The 14,408-nt window shown below is 48.7% G+C and overlaps 6 protein-coding genes across 6 annotated transcripts; 2 read left to right on the forward strand and 4 right to left on the reverse strand.

Moving 5' to 3' along the window:
* Positions 1–261: 261 nt before the first annotated feature.
* Positions 262–1,519, reverse strand: N7443_003208 (transcription factor IIF subunit TFG2; the record flags this gene model as incomplete). The annotated part of the gene is made up of 4 exons (XM_056883264.1): positions 262–630; positions 686–882; positions 936–1,200; positions 1,262–1,519. The coding sequence occupies 4 exons, from the start codon at positions 1,517–1,519 to the stop codon at positions 262–264; spliced, it is 1,089 nt and encodes a 362-aa protein (XP_056745105.1).
* A 659-nt stretch (positions 1,520–2,178) lies between these two features.
* Positions 2,179–3,488, forward strand: N7443_003209 (PCI domain-containing protein; the record flags this gene model as incomplete). The annotated part of the gene is made up of 2 exons (XM_056883265.1): positions 2,179–3,408; positions 3,459–3,488. 2 exons carry the CDS (start codon positions 2,179–2,181, stop codon positions 3,486–3,488), a joined length of 1,260 nt encoding a protein of 419 aa, XP_056745106.1.
* A 111-nt stretch (positions 3,489–3,599) lies between these two features.
* N7443_003210 (uncharacterized protein) lies at positions 3,600–4,949 on the reverse strand (the record flags this gene model as incomplete). Its single annotated transcript, XM_056883266.1, has 4 exons — positions 3,600–4,190; positions 4,245–4,496; positions 4,551–4,822; positions 4,877–4,949. 4 exons carry the CDS (start codon positions 4,947–4,949, stop codon positions 3,600–3,602), a joined length of 1,188 nt encoding a protein of 395 aa, XP_056745107.1.
* A 941-nt stretch (positions 4,950–5,890) lies between these two features.
* N7443_003211 (Transcription initiation factor IIF beta subunit) lies at positions 5,891–10,283 on the reverse strand (the record flags this gene model as incomplete). Its single annotated transcript, XM_056883267.1, has 3 exons — positions 5,891–7,531; positions 7,590–9,968; positions 10,023–10,283. 3 exons carry the CDS (start codon positions 10,281–10,283, stop codon positions 5,891–5,893), a joined length of 4,281 nt encoding a protein of 1,426 aa, XP_056745108.1.
* Positions 10,284–11,086: 803 nt separating this feature from the next.
* N7443_003212 (Winged helix-turn-helix transcription repressor DNA-binding) lies at positions 11,087–11,947 on the reverse strand (the record flags this gene model as incomplete). Its single annotated transcript, XM_056883268.1, has 3 exons — positions 11,087–11,294; positions 11,364–11,643; positions 11,710–11,947. 3 exons carry the CDS (start codon positions 11,945–11,947, stop codon positions 11,087–11,089), a joined length of 726 nt encoding a protein of 241 aa, XP_056745109.1.
* Positions 11,948–12,461: 514 nt separating this feature from the next.
* Positions 12,462–13,412, forward strand: N7443_003213 (uncharacterized protein; the record flags this gene model as incomplete). The annotated part of the gene is made up of 1 exon (XM_056883269.1): positions 12,462–13,412. One exon carries the CDS (start codon positions 12,462–12,464, stop codon positions 13,410–13,412), a length of 951 nt encoding a protein of 316 aa, XP_056745110.1.
* Between the last annotated feature and the right edge of the window lie 996 nt (positions 13,413–14,408).

Below are 14,408 nucleotides of genomic sequence, written 5' to 3' on the forward strand. Positions count from 1 at the left end.
ACGTTCAGATCACCTAGCGCGGGGATATTTATCTACCCTACTAACTTAATCCTCGGAAGTACTCATAACTAGAGGTGTGATTTGGAACTCAGAAACACATTGTCTCCTTGAGTTGTTGGGTAATTTCGGTGAAGCTAATTTTCGTAATCTGTAACTCAAGAAAATCGAGTCAATCAAAAAACGCGCCGCGCAGCATATGCATTAATGGTGGTGGTTTAATCTAGTACATGATGAAGGTAGGTTCAAATATTCAAATGTTTGTTAGACATTTTCAAATTGAATATCGTCAACGCCAGATGCAGTCGGTTCATCATCTGAGGCATCGTCGAATCCGGGAGGCAACTCGGCTTTGGCGTCTCCATATGCCGCCATCATAGCATAGTTGCTCTGCTGTGCCTCCGGCTTCAACTCCCATGTCATAGCAAAATCTCCAGACTTAACCAAGTGCGCAACCAATTCAAGAGTCTCCTTGAGATAAGCCTCTGGCTGCTGTAGCTTGGCCTTGAGGGTCTTAAATGGCCAGTACTGGAACTGGCGGAAACAGTCGAAAATGCGATCCAGCAACTCGTTCTGAGGCATACGTGTAGACTTGTTCTCCTGGGCTTTGGCCTTGGAAAGTTTCGTGGTTTGCTGTAGATGTGTTAGCAGGCTGGCGTAGGGAGGATACGATGTTGGCAAAACATACCACGAACGTGTTCTTCTCCACAGGCAGCGCATGGCGGTTCTGCATGAATTTTCCAGGGATCTTGTCGATGAACACGGTCTCCTTCCTCGGCTTGAGAGCCTCCAGGGCTCGCTGCTCCGAAATCCGTCGGAATTCTTCGTTTTCTACCGGAAGGCAATTGAACTCTTCGCTGACCTGTCCCACAAGTGCCGTGTGTTCTAGTCCGTGTAAGTCAGTGAACTTCAAAGCTTGTGGTCTCGGCGGCACATACTCGGCACTGTTTTCCGCACATATGGCTCCCACTTTTTGCCCTGTTCTCTCCTCCGCGCCTCGCGCTTCATGGCTTCGTACAAAGCCGAGCGGTTCTCGCCAAACGTCGCCATTCGATTCTCCGCGCCAGGAATATCCTTTTCTGTGAAGAGGTAGGTATTTTGTGTCATGTGTGAAGCGTTTACGGTGTTGATGGTTTGTTGTTGCAAAATGTAGTCTTTCGGGATATCCTGGTTATCTGGGCGGTCGTGAAGCCTCAAGCTGACCTATCATGAGAAACATATGAGTTCCGCGAAGATGAAGCTGATTATTGTGGTCTTATCTTACCCGTTTCAAATCATTCACATCTCCCTCTATCCTGACTGTCCCGATCTCAATTTCCTCATCATCGTCCAGTTGCGACCAGTGCTCCCATAGCTGGCGGGGCAGGCGAGACATCCACACATTTTGCGCTGCCAGGGTAAAATCCAGATCTCCCGCATCTTCGTAGAGATCCTCGTCATCAATGTCTGCAAGCACAGTGTCCTTGCTGTCGGGGTCATCCTTGATGTACATAGCATCCGGATCTTGCTTCACTTGGGCCATGGTGATAGGCAAGCGGGTGAGGTGAGGCCGTGGTCGGGTTTGGCAGAAGAGAGAGCGTATGCGACTGCAGAGAAGGTATGAAGAGACCGAGGGCTGGTGAATCAATCGAAAAAGGTCGAAGTTGGAGGTGCGCCACATGCGGGTGAAGCTACCAATCTGGGTCAGCCCAAGGCGGTGAGGGGCGGCTCTTTGGATGACTTCACCTGCGTGCGTCCCCGGTGGAAGGGTAGCTTGACGTAAAGGCGTGTATCTGGAAGCAGGCAACTTGTAATTGTACGGAAATATTTCAGGCATTCGCTGGCTAAGAAGATCTGACAATTGTCCAATTGTCAGAATTTCGCCTAGCAATGCCGATGGCAAGCCTCCCGGGAGGCCTTTTCGAATGAGGTTTTCTGTCCATCGACACAGTGTTTATTGTTAGATTGAAGTCCATTGCCTTTTCAATCATAGCCTCGGATGATGCTACTTGTTTATGCATCTTTCCCCAAACAGAGGTTGTTATTAAGAGTCGGCGCTATACTAAGCCGCTCTCCGCTCTTATCGATAAGCCGACACTCATCACCCACCATTGCTCACTCCCACATCACCGCGTCTGGAGTCTGGAGCCTGTCAGGCAGCTGAATCTGTCTTCTTCTAACCCTCCAGCTACACACCCTACCATGGCGTCTCCGAAAGTCACCTCCGCCCTCGCGGCCATTGAAGCCACGCCCCACCAACAGACCAAGCTCCAGCAGTACAACGACCTTCTCAACGACATCGTGGCTAGCTCGTCCGGCGACGAGCTCGCCCAAGACATAGTCTACTACCTCGACTCAATCCTCAACGAAGATGTCAGCATCGTCGCTGCACGACCCCTCCTCGACTCCTTCATCGCCGTTCTCCGCAATTTCGACCCCGAAGTCAAGATCAAAGTCGGTCAACACGCTGTCACATTACTTCAATCTCGCGCCACCTCGGCCGAAGAACAAGACTCACAAATTCGTGAGATCCTGGCCGAGGCCTATGAGTCAGAGGAGGAGTACACTGCCGCGGCGCGGGCGCTGTCGGGTATCAACATCGACAGCTCGCAGCGGCTAGTCTCCGACGCGGCCAAGGCTCGACTTTGGATCCGCATCGTACGTTATTACTTGGAGGATGATGACACTACAAGCGCCGAAGCATTCTTGAATCGTATCAAGAACTTGCCCAGCAAGCTCGAGGACCACGATGCAAAACTATACTTCCAGCTGTCGCAGGCGCGGATTCTCGATGCTCGGCGGCGGTTCTTGGATGCTGCACAGGAATACTTCAATGTCAGCCTTGCTCAAGGTGTTGACGAAAGTGACCGCCTCACGGCCTTGTCGGCCGCCATTCGCTGTGCGGTTCTGGCACCTGCAGGACCGCAACGTTCGCGTACTCTGTCCCGTCTCTATAAGGATGATCGTGTCCCATCGGTAGAGGAGTTCTCCATCCTGGAGAAAATGTTCCTTGATCGTCTTCTGAATGCTGATGAAGTTGCTGCATTTGCCAAGAAGCTCCAGCCCCACCAACTCGCTGTGACTGCCGATGGCACCACGGTGCTTGACAAGGCAGTCATCGAGCACAATCTCGTCGCTGCAAGCAAACTCTACGTCAACATCTCTGTCGATGTGCTTGGGTCGATTTTGGGCCTTCGGGACTCCGGCGAAATGACCGCTGGTGAAAAGGCACAGGACTACGCTGCGAAGATGGTGGAGCAAGGCCGTCTCCGTGGACAAATCGACCAGATTGATGGAATAATCACATTCGACACGGAGGCTGCTGGGTCTACTGGAGCGACCGGTGCCAACCTTCGACAGTGGGATCTGGGCGTGCAGGAACTTGCTGAGGATGTTGAACGGGTGGCCGCTAGTATCACCGACCACTTCCCGGTATGAATGGTCCTCTCCATCGCTAACAACCGATACTAACTATTTGACAGGATTTCGCTACTAGTCAGATGGTGCATTGATAGTAAAGATGTGATATGATGATACCTCTACGAATTGATGCCACTTCTATGTCATACATACATATAATCAGTAGCTCCAGTCTGTCATATTATTAGGCTCGCAAAGTAGACTCAAGCAAATAGTGGCAAAGCCGGGGCAGTCGAAATAACAGCATGTAGTGTTCTGGAGTAATCCACATCGCTGTCACACCCGAGGTCATTCTGGTTCCATATTGCCTCGATCATGCGTTGAATCAAGGGCACATGACTTGATCGGTGCAGCGGCTCTTGTCCCGACTGCGATAAAGTCTGTAGGATTTGCAACCGTTGCTCATCTTCATTGGCCTCACAGGCTAAAATGAGCATCGGCCAGGCACTTTCGCAAAATCCGAGGTTCTGTAGAACCAGGATACCCTCCCTGACTAATCTCCTATGGTGGAATGAAGCATTCGAGACCTTAAGTACGGCACGATTTAAGTATATCAACGTCGCACATCGATAGAGATAGGCAAGCATCCCTTGTCTGGTCGATGTTACCTCCGCGATGTCATGGAATGTCCCATTCTCTCCAACGGCTTCTTCAAGTCTTCGCTTGAGCTCGTACATTTGCGCAATATCAGACTTGTCATATGTTAGATCGTCGTGGTCACATGTCGATGGTCGCTTGCATATAACCCGAAGCAGATCAAGAACGTCAGTGGGACATGTATTCTTGCTTGATATCTATGCCTGTATTAGCCAGCACATCAGAACGGACATGATTTTCATTACGCTCACTTCAGAGCCATCAAATGATGACCCCTTGGGCCGTATCGCCAATGGACCCTTACAGAAGCTGTCTACCGCATCGGCCTCGGCCCAATGCCGAATGCTAAACTCCGAGACCACCTCATGGTAGTAGATCCAGTCCATGAGAACGGCGCTCTCATCTTTGTATAATTCAACTGTTGCTGAAGATGCATCGATGATCTTCTTCGCGCCGCAAAGATATAAACTCCAGCATTTCTTTGGACTTGCTGTGGTACAAACCTGAGACTAATCAGCAATCTTTGCTCATTCAAAATAGCAGATGACGAGCGATACTTCATATTGGTATAATAACATCGTGGTAATAAGATTTCGAAGGACGTTTTCCTTATCGATCTGCATGATGTTTTCGCGTAGCAATGATATGAGTCGGTGTTGGCGGGCGCTACTCTTCGAAACGCCTTGAAGTTGCAATGAGGCGATGGTCAATATTCCTTCTAGGACCAAGTTGGAAGTAAAAGAGGAATCGGATAGTGCTACTCTCATGATGAAATGAGCTAATGAGTCGTTGATGATGGGTGTCAATATTTGCGATTTGCTTTCGTTAACTGCATCACCTTATTAGAGCTTGTTTTCTAGTGAAATCTCCGGACAGGACTTACAGAATTGAAGGAGAAGAGTGTCATCTCCTCCGAAGTGAGAGGAAGGGAGATACGGTAGATGTGGTACTCTCATGGTGTGTAGATAATGAGCTGCATCGATTTCATGTTAGCTATACGGAACATGCGTCGAGAGATCAGGAATTGGATCCTTACCAATATTCTTTCTTTGGTCAAGTGTGTCTGATAGCGAAACATCCCAGTGAGAGGTGTTCAAGAATGCTGCATCACCTTTTCGCCGCCGCGATGCTCTTCTCAGTGTTTCCGTGTCGTGCACTAATGCCCGCCGGTCATCGCCTCTTCGGGGCCAAGACAACTGGATCCCATAGCCTTGACATGCTTTTTGTGCCTTGATACAATTGCCGCAGACTGGCTGGCCCAGATCACATTTTACCTTGCGCGCTAAATTCAAAGAGGCAAGTCAGCTCTGGAGGTGGATAGAAAAACCTAATTTCAAAATACCTCTACACGTCCAGCACCCTTTTGCTCCCATGTTGTTAGTTTATTCTAAGATAGTGCCTTTCTGGTCAGGCTATGAAGGCGCGTTGTCTTTTCTGCCTCAATGTGGGGTCACGAGTCCCTGGTCCGTCACCGTAAGCAGGGATGACAAATTCGACGCATAGCATTCCAATTGTATGGCTGACTATGGCTTTTTGATTATTAATGAAGGCGTGTCATTTGAGATAGACTTCTTTTCTGATTTTCTCGAGCTCAATCTGGCTACATTTCAAGGGGTTTTATTTTTGGATCGACTGTCTCCACGGTCGTGCCCCGGTTCATGTCTATGGTAACTTATTCCCACCAGCTCCCGAGGTCTTTGAGTCGGAAGACTCTCCACAAGTCTAGCCGCTACGGGCCCTAGAATTGTCTCCGCTGATCTAGAATTTGCGCTTAAGTCGAACTTGGTGGTGATCGTATTTGAATGCTAGTGATCATTGAAGTAACTACAGATATTGATTTAACTATCTCTTTCGAAACATGATAGTCTTGAATGTCATACTGCCCAAGCGATAAGGCTCATTTGATCGCCCAGTCTGTCTTAAGCCGCTGAAGCCATTCTTCAACCGGAAGAATGTGCTCTCCAACCTTTACATTGCCTGCGCCGATCTTCTCGCGGTCGGCTGCATCATACGAGGGAACATGCAGCATCTCATGGTTCTTTCCACAAACTTCAGGGACCAAGGTTCCTTCTCGGAGCTTTTTCAGGCAGCCTTCATCAAACTCAACATAGTCACAGTCTCTACACACGTAGATGTTGTCTGCGAATGACCATTTGGTTCTACAACGCCCATCACATATGTCTAGCATTGGGCCTTGAAGCTCAGCTGGCTTGCTATCTGTTTCCGAAAGATTGTCTTCAGTCTCCATGTCGTCGATTGGAACAATCAAAGACCATGCGGCGAGGGCGTCGGCATCCTGGCCCGCAGACATCAGATGCATTGCCAATCCGTGATAGCCCTGCCAGTCGTTGAGCGGATCCTCGTCCGAAAGAAGATCAAGGTAAACCTTGACAGGAGCCCGCAAAGTATCCTTGGCCTTGTGTTCGTCGCCCTGCAACGCGTACCACCGGGAAATGAGCCGCATTGGGTATGTCTCCTCGTATGTCCCTTCCCAATAACCTTTCTTTTTTAAAGACGCCGTCTGCTCAAGATGCTCTAAATACTGCTCGGCAGTGGCCGGATCACGTCGAGCTTCCTGGAAACAGACAGTCGCCAGTTTCTTGCGAACCATCGATTTCGCAATTGGAAGATACGACTCACTGGGCTCATCCATCTGCAGAATAAGTACCCATTGGTCGATGGCAAATTCCCTGTGCTCTTCGATGTTGGTGGTATTGTTATAGCATAGAAGAGCAGCCCTGTGCATGAGTAGGGCCTGGCAGACCCGGCCAAACTCCTCTTCGGCGATATTGCCAGCTTGTCTGGCTTCGGTGTATCGCTTCTTTGCAGCATTGACAGCGATATTATAGCTTTCGAGAATGGCTTCGAAATGTTCGGTATTGTAAGCTAGCGCGAAGAGAGCTTCATGGTACTTCTCGTTGTCGTAGTGCGCGTGGAACGCTTCCGTGCGATGATCTCGTCCCGTCGCTTTATCCGTCGAGTCCTTGCGCGATTGTAGGAATTCAAGCAGACCTTGGTAGTTATTGTTCTCGTGGAAGAACGTCATCAACGAAAGCGCCGTTTCGTAGTCATCCGGCTCGACCTGAAGTATGCTCTTGTAAATTGCGAGCGTTTGATCGGTATTACCAGCCTCCTTGTTCCATTCAGCGAGCTCGCGCGATATCCAAAAGAGCTCTAATTTAGCCTCATCAGCGTCTGCTATTTCGCCGGACTCAATTGACTTCGCCGTTGCCTCCAAAACCTCGATCGCCATCTTGTACTCTCTTTGGGAGGCATAGCAGCCTGCTAGCCCCCATTGCGAAAGCCAGTTGTCACTCTGGAGGGAGGACGCGATCTTGAATTGTTCAATGGCCTCAGGGTGTCTGGCAAGATCTCGGAGCGTGCGTGCCAGGTTACGAGTCTCTTCATAGCCCAATTTATCCAATCCAATCTGGTGCTGTACCCATTGCGCAGCGTCGAAAATCCGACTGGTTTCGACGTCCTCAATTTCTGCATTGATATCGAATCGATCGAGGCTAGGATTTTTTCGGCTCTCGATCTATGAACCAATTAGCCCACAGCTACTCTGTTCTTGAAGGCAATCATGCCGGTCGTACCTTTGTGAGATACCCATGTATCGCGGCGAAAGTGTAAACAATGCCCTCCGTGCCTTCCTGTAACCATCTGCGCCCCATGAACCGGGCGATGTGTTCGAGAAGATCTGCATCAGGCTCGGACTTGGAACTCAGACTTTTCACCCACCTGATTTGATCACTCGAGAGGTTCTTCGTGAAGGCAGAGTCTTGGAGCCATCTCAACATGACGTCGGTATATTCATCGTCGAAGATCCACATTGCCCGAAGCCAGGTATTTTCCGTGGTCCACCATTGCGCAATAGTAGCCTCGTCTGCAAACAGTTGCACTAACCGAGGACCGAGCGCCATTTTGTGTTGTGGTTGTGTCAGAGAAGGATCGGCGTCCATGAGATGGCCAGCGAAGCAGGCGATTGCATAATCGAGCAACGGGGCTGAATCTGGCGATTCGCTGGAGCAGATGACCTCTAAGCAATCTGCCACGATTCTCAGATTCGCTGTTTCAATATCCACTCCAGCGCGAGCAGACTTTCCCTTAAGTTTTCGCTGGAAGAAATCATCAAACCCGAATTTATTGAACAATTTCGGGTCGCAAACAGACTCCAGAAATCGCCGGACAATCCTGACCTCAACCTCATCGACATCGCCAATACGATTCAAGTTCTGGGCATCTTCGGGGTCGCCTGGTTGCAACTCCGTCCGTAGAAACTCCTCGATGGAGTCAGACACTAGCATCACCTTTGACGCTGGCGGGGTGATTTTGGTGACGGGGTGTGGTTCGCCAAGGATGCGAAGCAGCGAGGAGTACTGGTTCGTGATCTTCTCCGCTAGTGATCGGAGAGAAGACTCTCGAGTTTTAAGAAAAAGGACTGCTTCCAGCTCCTGCAAACTGAGGGGGCGTTTGGCAAACACGACCCAGGTGAGGAGAGTGTTCAGGTCGGAGATGTCATCGTCACTTAGTGTTTCATTCAGGAGCTCCATCTTTCTCACGATCGTGTCAGACCGATTTCCTCCTGATCGAGACAAGATGTCTCGAATTTCGCCCGGGCGCTGCTTTCCACTGATTTCATGCAAGATCAGACCAACATTGACAAAATCACCATGCGTTTCGGTCATGAGGGCTTGTAAGATCTCCTGCCGCAGATGAAGAACTTGATCCGATGAACCACTGAGAATGTCCATTTTGTTCATGCGGTCGGTGATGAAGTTGCGCAAGTCATCACTGTTCTTGGAAGCCACATCAATCACGGCGAAATCTTCTCCAATTTGCCTTTTAATGTTCCCTATTGTTTCGTCCCGCCCAGACAGCAGAATCCGGAGTTTGAAGCGAGGCCAGGTTTCAGACACAGCCTGTAAATTTGTCAGAAGCTGGATGAGTCCTTTGAAGTGAGCTGTATCCATCCTGTCAACGCTGTCGAACAGGAGGAAGAAACTCGAGTCGCTCTTGTAGGACTTCGCAAATAGAAGCTCCCAGAGGTTTTCTACCTGGTTCACACCGGATAGCTGAACAGAGCTCAAATCTTTGCGATAAACAATATCTGTATTGGCAACCTGCCATGCAAGCACTTTCAGAGCTTTCGTCAGAGATGCATCATCCAACCCCTGTTCAAACGTGTAGAAGGCAGCGGAGGTGCACGTCAGATCCTCCGTAGCCTGGGGATCTATTTCTTGCAAGTCCTTAGTGATGGCGGCGAAAAGGAAAGACTTGCCATATCCTTCAGCTCCAGAGATTCCGAGTATGGACAAGGATGAATCCTGAGTGGAGGTCCATGCAGTGTACAATGGATCACTTCGAAGCCAAGCCCCACTGCCTTCGACTTGTTCATTCAGAAGGCGTCTGTAGGTAGTCTGAACAATCTTGTAGCTCTCACTCGGAGTGTCAAGATTTGAATCGATATTCTTCAGAATCCTTTTGGAGGCACTTTCCACATCTCTTTTCTTCTCGAAATTGATGAGGCTATCCACAGAGGCATTGATTTTCCTAGTCCCATCTCGGTTCTCAATGATCACCATCTCGCTAATCTTTTGCGACTCGAATCCCAGCGTCCCCCGCATTTGAGACTCACGCTCAACGAGATTAGCCAGGCGATTCAGCTCACCACTGACGCCTTCGTCGCCGTCGAAGGCAAAAACCTTGAGCGCAGTGAAGATTTTGTGCCCCTTGAGAACTTTGATGGAAAGTGCACAGATGTCGACAAAGCATACCAACTCTTCGTTAATGATCTTCCTAAGGGATATGTCCACTGCGTCTGGAGGCAGGCGCATGTAAATCTTACAGCGCTCTAGCACATCCGAAATGCGCTGGAATAGCTCTGCTAGACTGCTAAAAATGCGCTTGTACTTAGCTCCGGTGCTAATAAGATAAGAGATTGCATTGAAACACAGGCTACTGGGGGCAAAAACCTGATATGTAGTGATAAGCAGAAGTTGCGGACTTCATATTGCAGGAACACCTACCATACTAGCACCCTGCGCAGCTATGCCCCCCAGGACCGTGATAAAGGTCAATGTTTTGCCGATCACATCTTTTGCGACCTTGTATTTGTTGTTTCGCTCGTCGTCCTCATCTTGCTTTGTTTGAATTTGGTCAAGCACCTCATCAACAGTATATTTTGGCGTTATAGTGAGATCGACTTTGGTTGTCTGTGCGAATGACGCGCACGCCCGGTCCCATGCCTCCTGCAGGTTATAGTCCTCTTTAATCTCAGTTGCGGACATCGGGTAGAATGCCAATACTTATTGTTAGCAGTTGAAGTGGAGCCGCCGTTGGCTCTGCGTGGTGCTGAAAACGCCTCTACGAAGGCGAACTGACTACTGAGCGAATTGAGGGAAGAAACCAAACACAAGGGAGTTCGGCGCATGGCCGTATTTATAACTCTCAATGGTAGGTAGCTGAAAACCCGAAAAGCGGCTAAGTTCAGCTGCTTAAAATGAGGGGGGTTCAAGCCAATGGATGTAAGCCACAACTCGGCCGCTAAGCCGTCAGCTGTGGAGGTGATGCTCATTCAGGGTTCCAAGAAAGAATCAATTGCAGAAACAAATGTTTCAAATTTTCATAACTCAAATACCCAGGCTATTGGTTCTCTTCGTCAGGAAGTGAACTTTGACAGCATGAGAGGTGAAACCAATGTGAACTTAAAACGTTCGACCATTTGCATGCCCTGCTTACGCTATGCCAGAAATGGCTCCCAAAGGCAGCTATACGAGGTGTACCCACCGGCCTTTTTGAAGCGGAAAAGTTATTGATCCGAGCTTGGTCGATTAATTACCTCTTCTGGTATAGAGCCACGCAAAACTAGATTGAGTCAATCACAAGTGCTCACCGATGAGGCAAATACGCATCCAATGAAATATTTATCAAAAACCCACTAAGCAAAGTTCCTGCCTGTAACCCACAGGCGTCTAGTTGTGCAGAACATACATCAATAGTAGAATAATAATACTGTATTTAAGAGTCTGTCATAGATAGTAACAGAACAAACGCGCAAAATTTCCAGCTTCTAGAATAAGTAGAAGAGTCATCACTGAGCTGGGTTGGGCAGATCAATAGCATCGTGAACAAACGTCTCGGGGAAAGAAACATAACCCTGTCCTTTGACGAAAGTTGCAAACCATGGCCCTTGCACGTTAGTCTCAACCAGCTGCGTGTAGAACTCAGCATGAGCGGGCCCATCGATGGCAGAGTAAACCGGCTCTCCATCCGGCTTGCGCTCGTCCGCGAAGTAGAATCTGAGTTAGTCTTGTTAGTTCATGGGCTCCTGAGAAAAAAGTCGATTTTGCCACATTTTGGGCACTTACTTGTAGCCCTGGTCTTTGTACTCCTCAGCTAAATAATGAATCAAGTGTGCAGCGCCCGCTTTGCCCACTCCCTGGGCTAGGAGTGGTTGCACGATCATCAAGGGGAGCTTGTTTCCGGTATAGATGAATGTTCTCGGTGACTGGCGTGGTAAAAGAGTGAAAGATTTTACTGCCAACTTTGCTGCGATGTATGCAGAGACAATATTGACATTGTTTGCAGACTCGAATTCGGAGATTTGATCACTAAGAGGAGTCGATGGGTCGACGCTGACAGCGGAGGCTAGGAGATATCTTAGCGCCTCGCTCCCGAAAGTCCATGCCCGTAGCAAAAGAGAAAATGACTTACCATTGTAGACTACAACGGTTGGATGCCCGAGTTCTTCGATGACTCTTGTGAAAATGCTTTCAACTGAGGAGGGGACCGAGAGATCCGCTTGGATCTTGAGGTACTTCTTTGCAGGTTCTGAAGAATGTTCTGATCGTGACACTACAGCGACTTTATAGCCTTGCATTGCGAAAGATTCTGCAACGGCGAACCCGACATGCGGTCCATAGCCAAAGATAAGTGCAACTTTATCATCCATTTTAGGAGCAAGAAGTTGGAGATGGAAGGGAGGTTTTTTTCACGACTGTTTTTTGATATATTCGGAATAGTGAAGAATCTAGGAAATCGGGGGTGAATAGGGCCTTTTATGTCACATTCAGTACCTATCCTCGCGTGAAATTGGGCGGGATGTATAGTTAGTCAGACTACCGCAATCAGTTTGGCCCGATTTGGTTAGTCTCGGAAATACTTGCAGTGGCTTGGGGTAAGCTTGCCAAGGCCGTTGATATTGCCCCACGCAGCACACGGACTTGCCATTCACCACTCATTCATGGTTCTTCTCTCAACTTCCGTTCGCGTCTTGCATGGAGACTTTGTAAAAATAGTGCCTATCATTTCAAAGCAATCCCACGCCCCAAGAAGAAGTATTTGTAAGATCAACCGAAAGGCCGCGAGTTAACCTCACGGACAAGTATAAAAGGGCCATCGAACATTCCCACTTTGAAGGTTCTCATCACTTCCCAAGCTCTCAAAATTGAACAACACTCATCATCATGGTCTTTACCAAAGTGATTATTGCCGGAAGTACTGGCTACATTGCAGACCCTGCAATCCAAGCTATCTTAGCTTCTACAGATCCCGTATTCGACGTTACTATCTTGACTCGAGCCGAGAGCAGAAAGTCAACCAACGCGCCAGGTGCAAAGCTTGTGCCGATCGACTATTACGACCATCAGGCTCTTGTTCGTGCTGTGTCAGGAGCCGATGCAATTCTCTCATTCATCTCCGGCGCTCAAGCCAAAGCCGTCGATCGGCTATTGCTGAAAGCCGCACAAGAGGCCGGTGTCCGACGTATTTTCCCCTCCGAATACACCCTGGACATTCTTCATCCTAAGGCGATTCCAGCTTTCACTGAAGGTGGTAATTGGCCTGAAGAGACCTCGCCGGTGGTCACTGCTCGCAAATTCATGGATCTCGCCAACGAAGGGGGACCGACAAGCTTCACGACAATTATTCCAGCCGCCTTTATGGACGGGTGGCTGGCAGGGGAATTTGGCTCCATCGATCTCAAGAATCGCAAGGTTACCGCTGTTGATAGTGGTGATCATTACTTCTCTGGATGTACGCTTCCCTATCTTGCGGCGGCCATCGTGGCCGTCTTGAAAATGGATGAGGAGAAGACCAAAAACAAGCGGATTCCGATTACGGAACTTCGGGTTACTATGAACCAAATTGCGGATACCTTCGAGGAGGTCACTGGTGACAAGTTTGAGAGAGGTCTGGTTATATCAAAGGAACTGTTTGATCAACGAGATACAAATCTGAAGGCTGGGAACGCTTTCGTTGCTCTTTTCACCATGGTTCATATGTTGGCTTTCAACGGAAGTGGTGCGGCTGATATGAAAGACGGTTTGAAGTTTGATGGTGATGGCTTTTTGAATTTGCGGAAGAAGACTCTTAAGGAGCTATGTGTGGTGGCCGTGGAGAAGGTCGGGACTGCATAAGATTCATTTGTTCTCAATGTCTGTCAATTACTACTAAAATTATGGAGAGTTTCAAATCAATTTTGGTGACAATTCCATAAGTCCTTGCCTTGTTTCTGATGGTACAATTCAGAGTAATTATCAATGTATCATGAGTGTAGAGCTTGCAATTTGACCGAAAGAGCAAGCAGCCCAAGAGGTAAATCAAAGAGGCTTATTTATACTCCCGCCGTCACAAAGTGGGCTCACCCACGCAGGCGTCCAGATTGAAAAAGACCGCCACCAGAAATATTTCGAGCGTTGCTGCGCCAGGGATTCTAGATTATCTTCGACCGGGGTAACTGAGCCGATGATTGGTGTGGCAATATGCGGGGGTGAGCTGAATCGGAGTGAAGGAGCCAATGTCAAAGCCACGAAAGTTTCGGCTCACGGGCCCTACTGTAGGTTGCTTGTACAGTAATAACATCCTTGCTAAGCTCACTTTTGCTTTTGCCGCTGTCTTTTTACTGGCTTACCCGAACAGGGGAAATATACTGTCAATAGACTTGAGACGTTGCAATTAGAATGTAGCGAGTGCATGTAGGAGAAGTATATGACTGCATTCAAGCTGAATGGTTTTCCAGGAACCTCTAGTGGAATAAGCGCGAAGAAAGACTGACCTCAATGCCGTTTGATTTGGACCAGATTAACTAATTCACTTCGAGCCAGGGTCCGATCGCCAGTCAGCCATATGGCCAGTCTCTGGTCAGTAAGTCGAATTCTTAGGATCGTCGGTGAAACAGCGAACGTTGGCCCTATTCGTCACCACAAGATCGTTCCTTCCATGAGCTGATTGAAGTGGGTTGTGATAGGTGGTAGGTGCAGCACGGTGTGATTAAAGGTCCGCGATGCGCTTTTGACTCTATCCTTAGCGTGGTCTCCTGAGATCGACTTACTCAACACAAGGAATATCATGGATGCAATCTCGACGAGTCAGCCAGGAAAATAAAAAACCTGAATGCTCATGAGGTAATTTCA

Source organism: Penicillium atrosanguineum, assembly GCF_028827265.1.
Source record: "Penicillium atrosanguineum strain IBT 20685 chromosome Unknown utg000002l_segment0_segment0, whole genome shotgun sequence".
Taxonomy (NCBI): domain Eukaryota; kingdom Fungi; phylum Ascomycota; class Eurotiomycetes; order Eurotiales; family Aspergillaceae; genus Penicillium; species Penicillium atrosanguineum.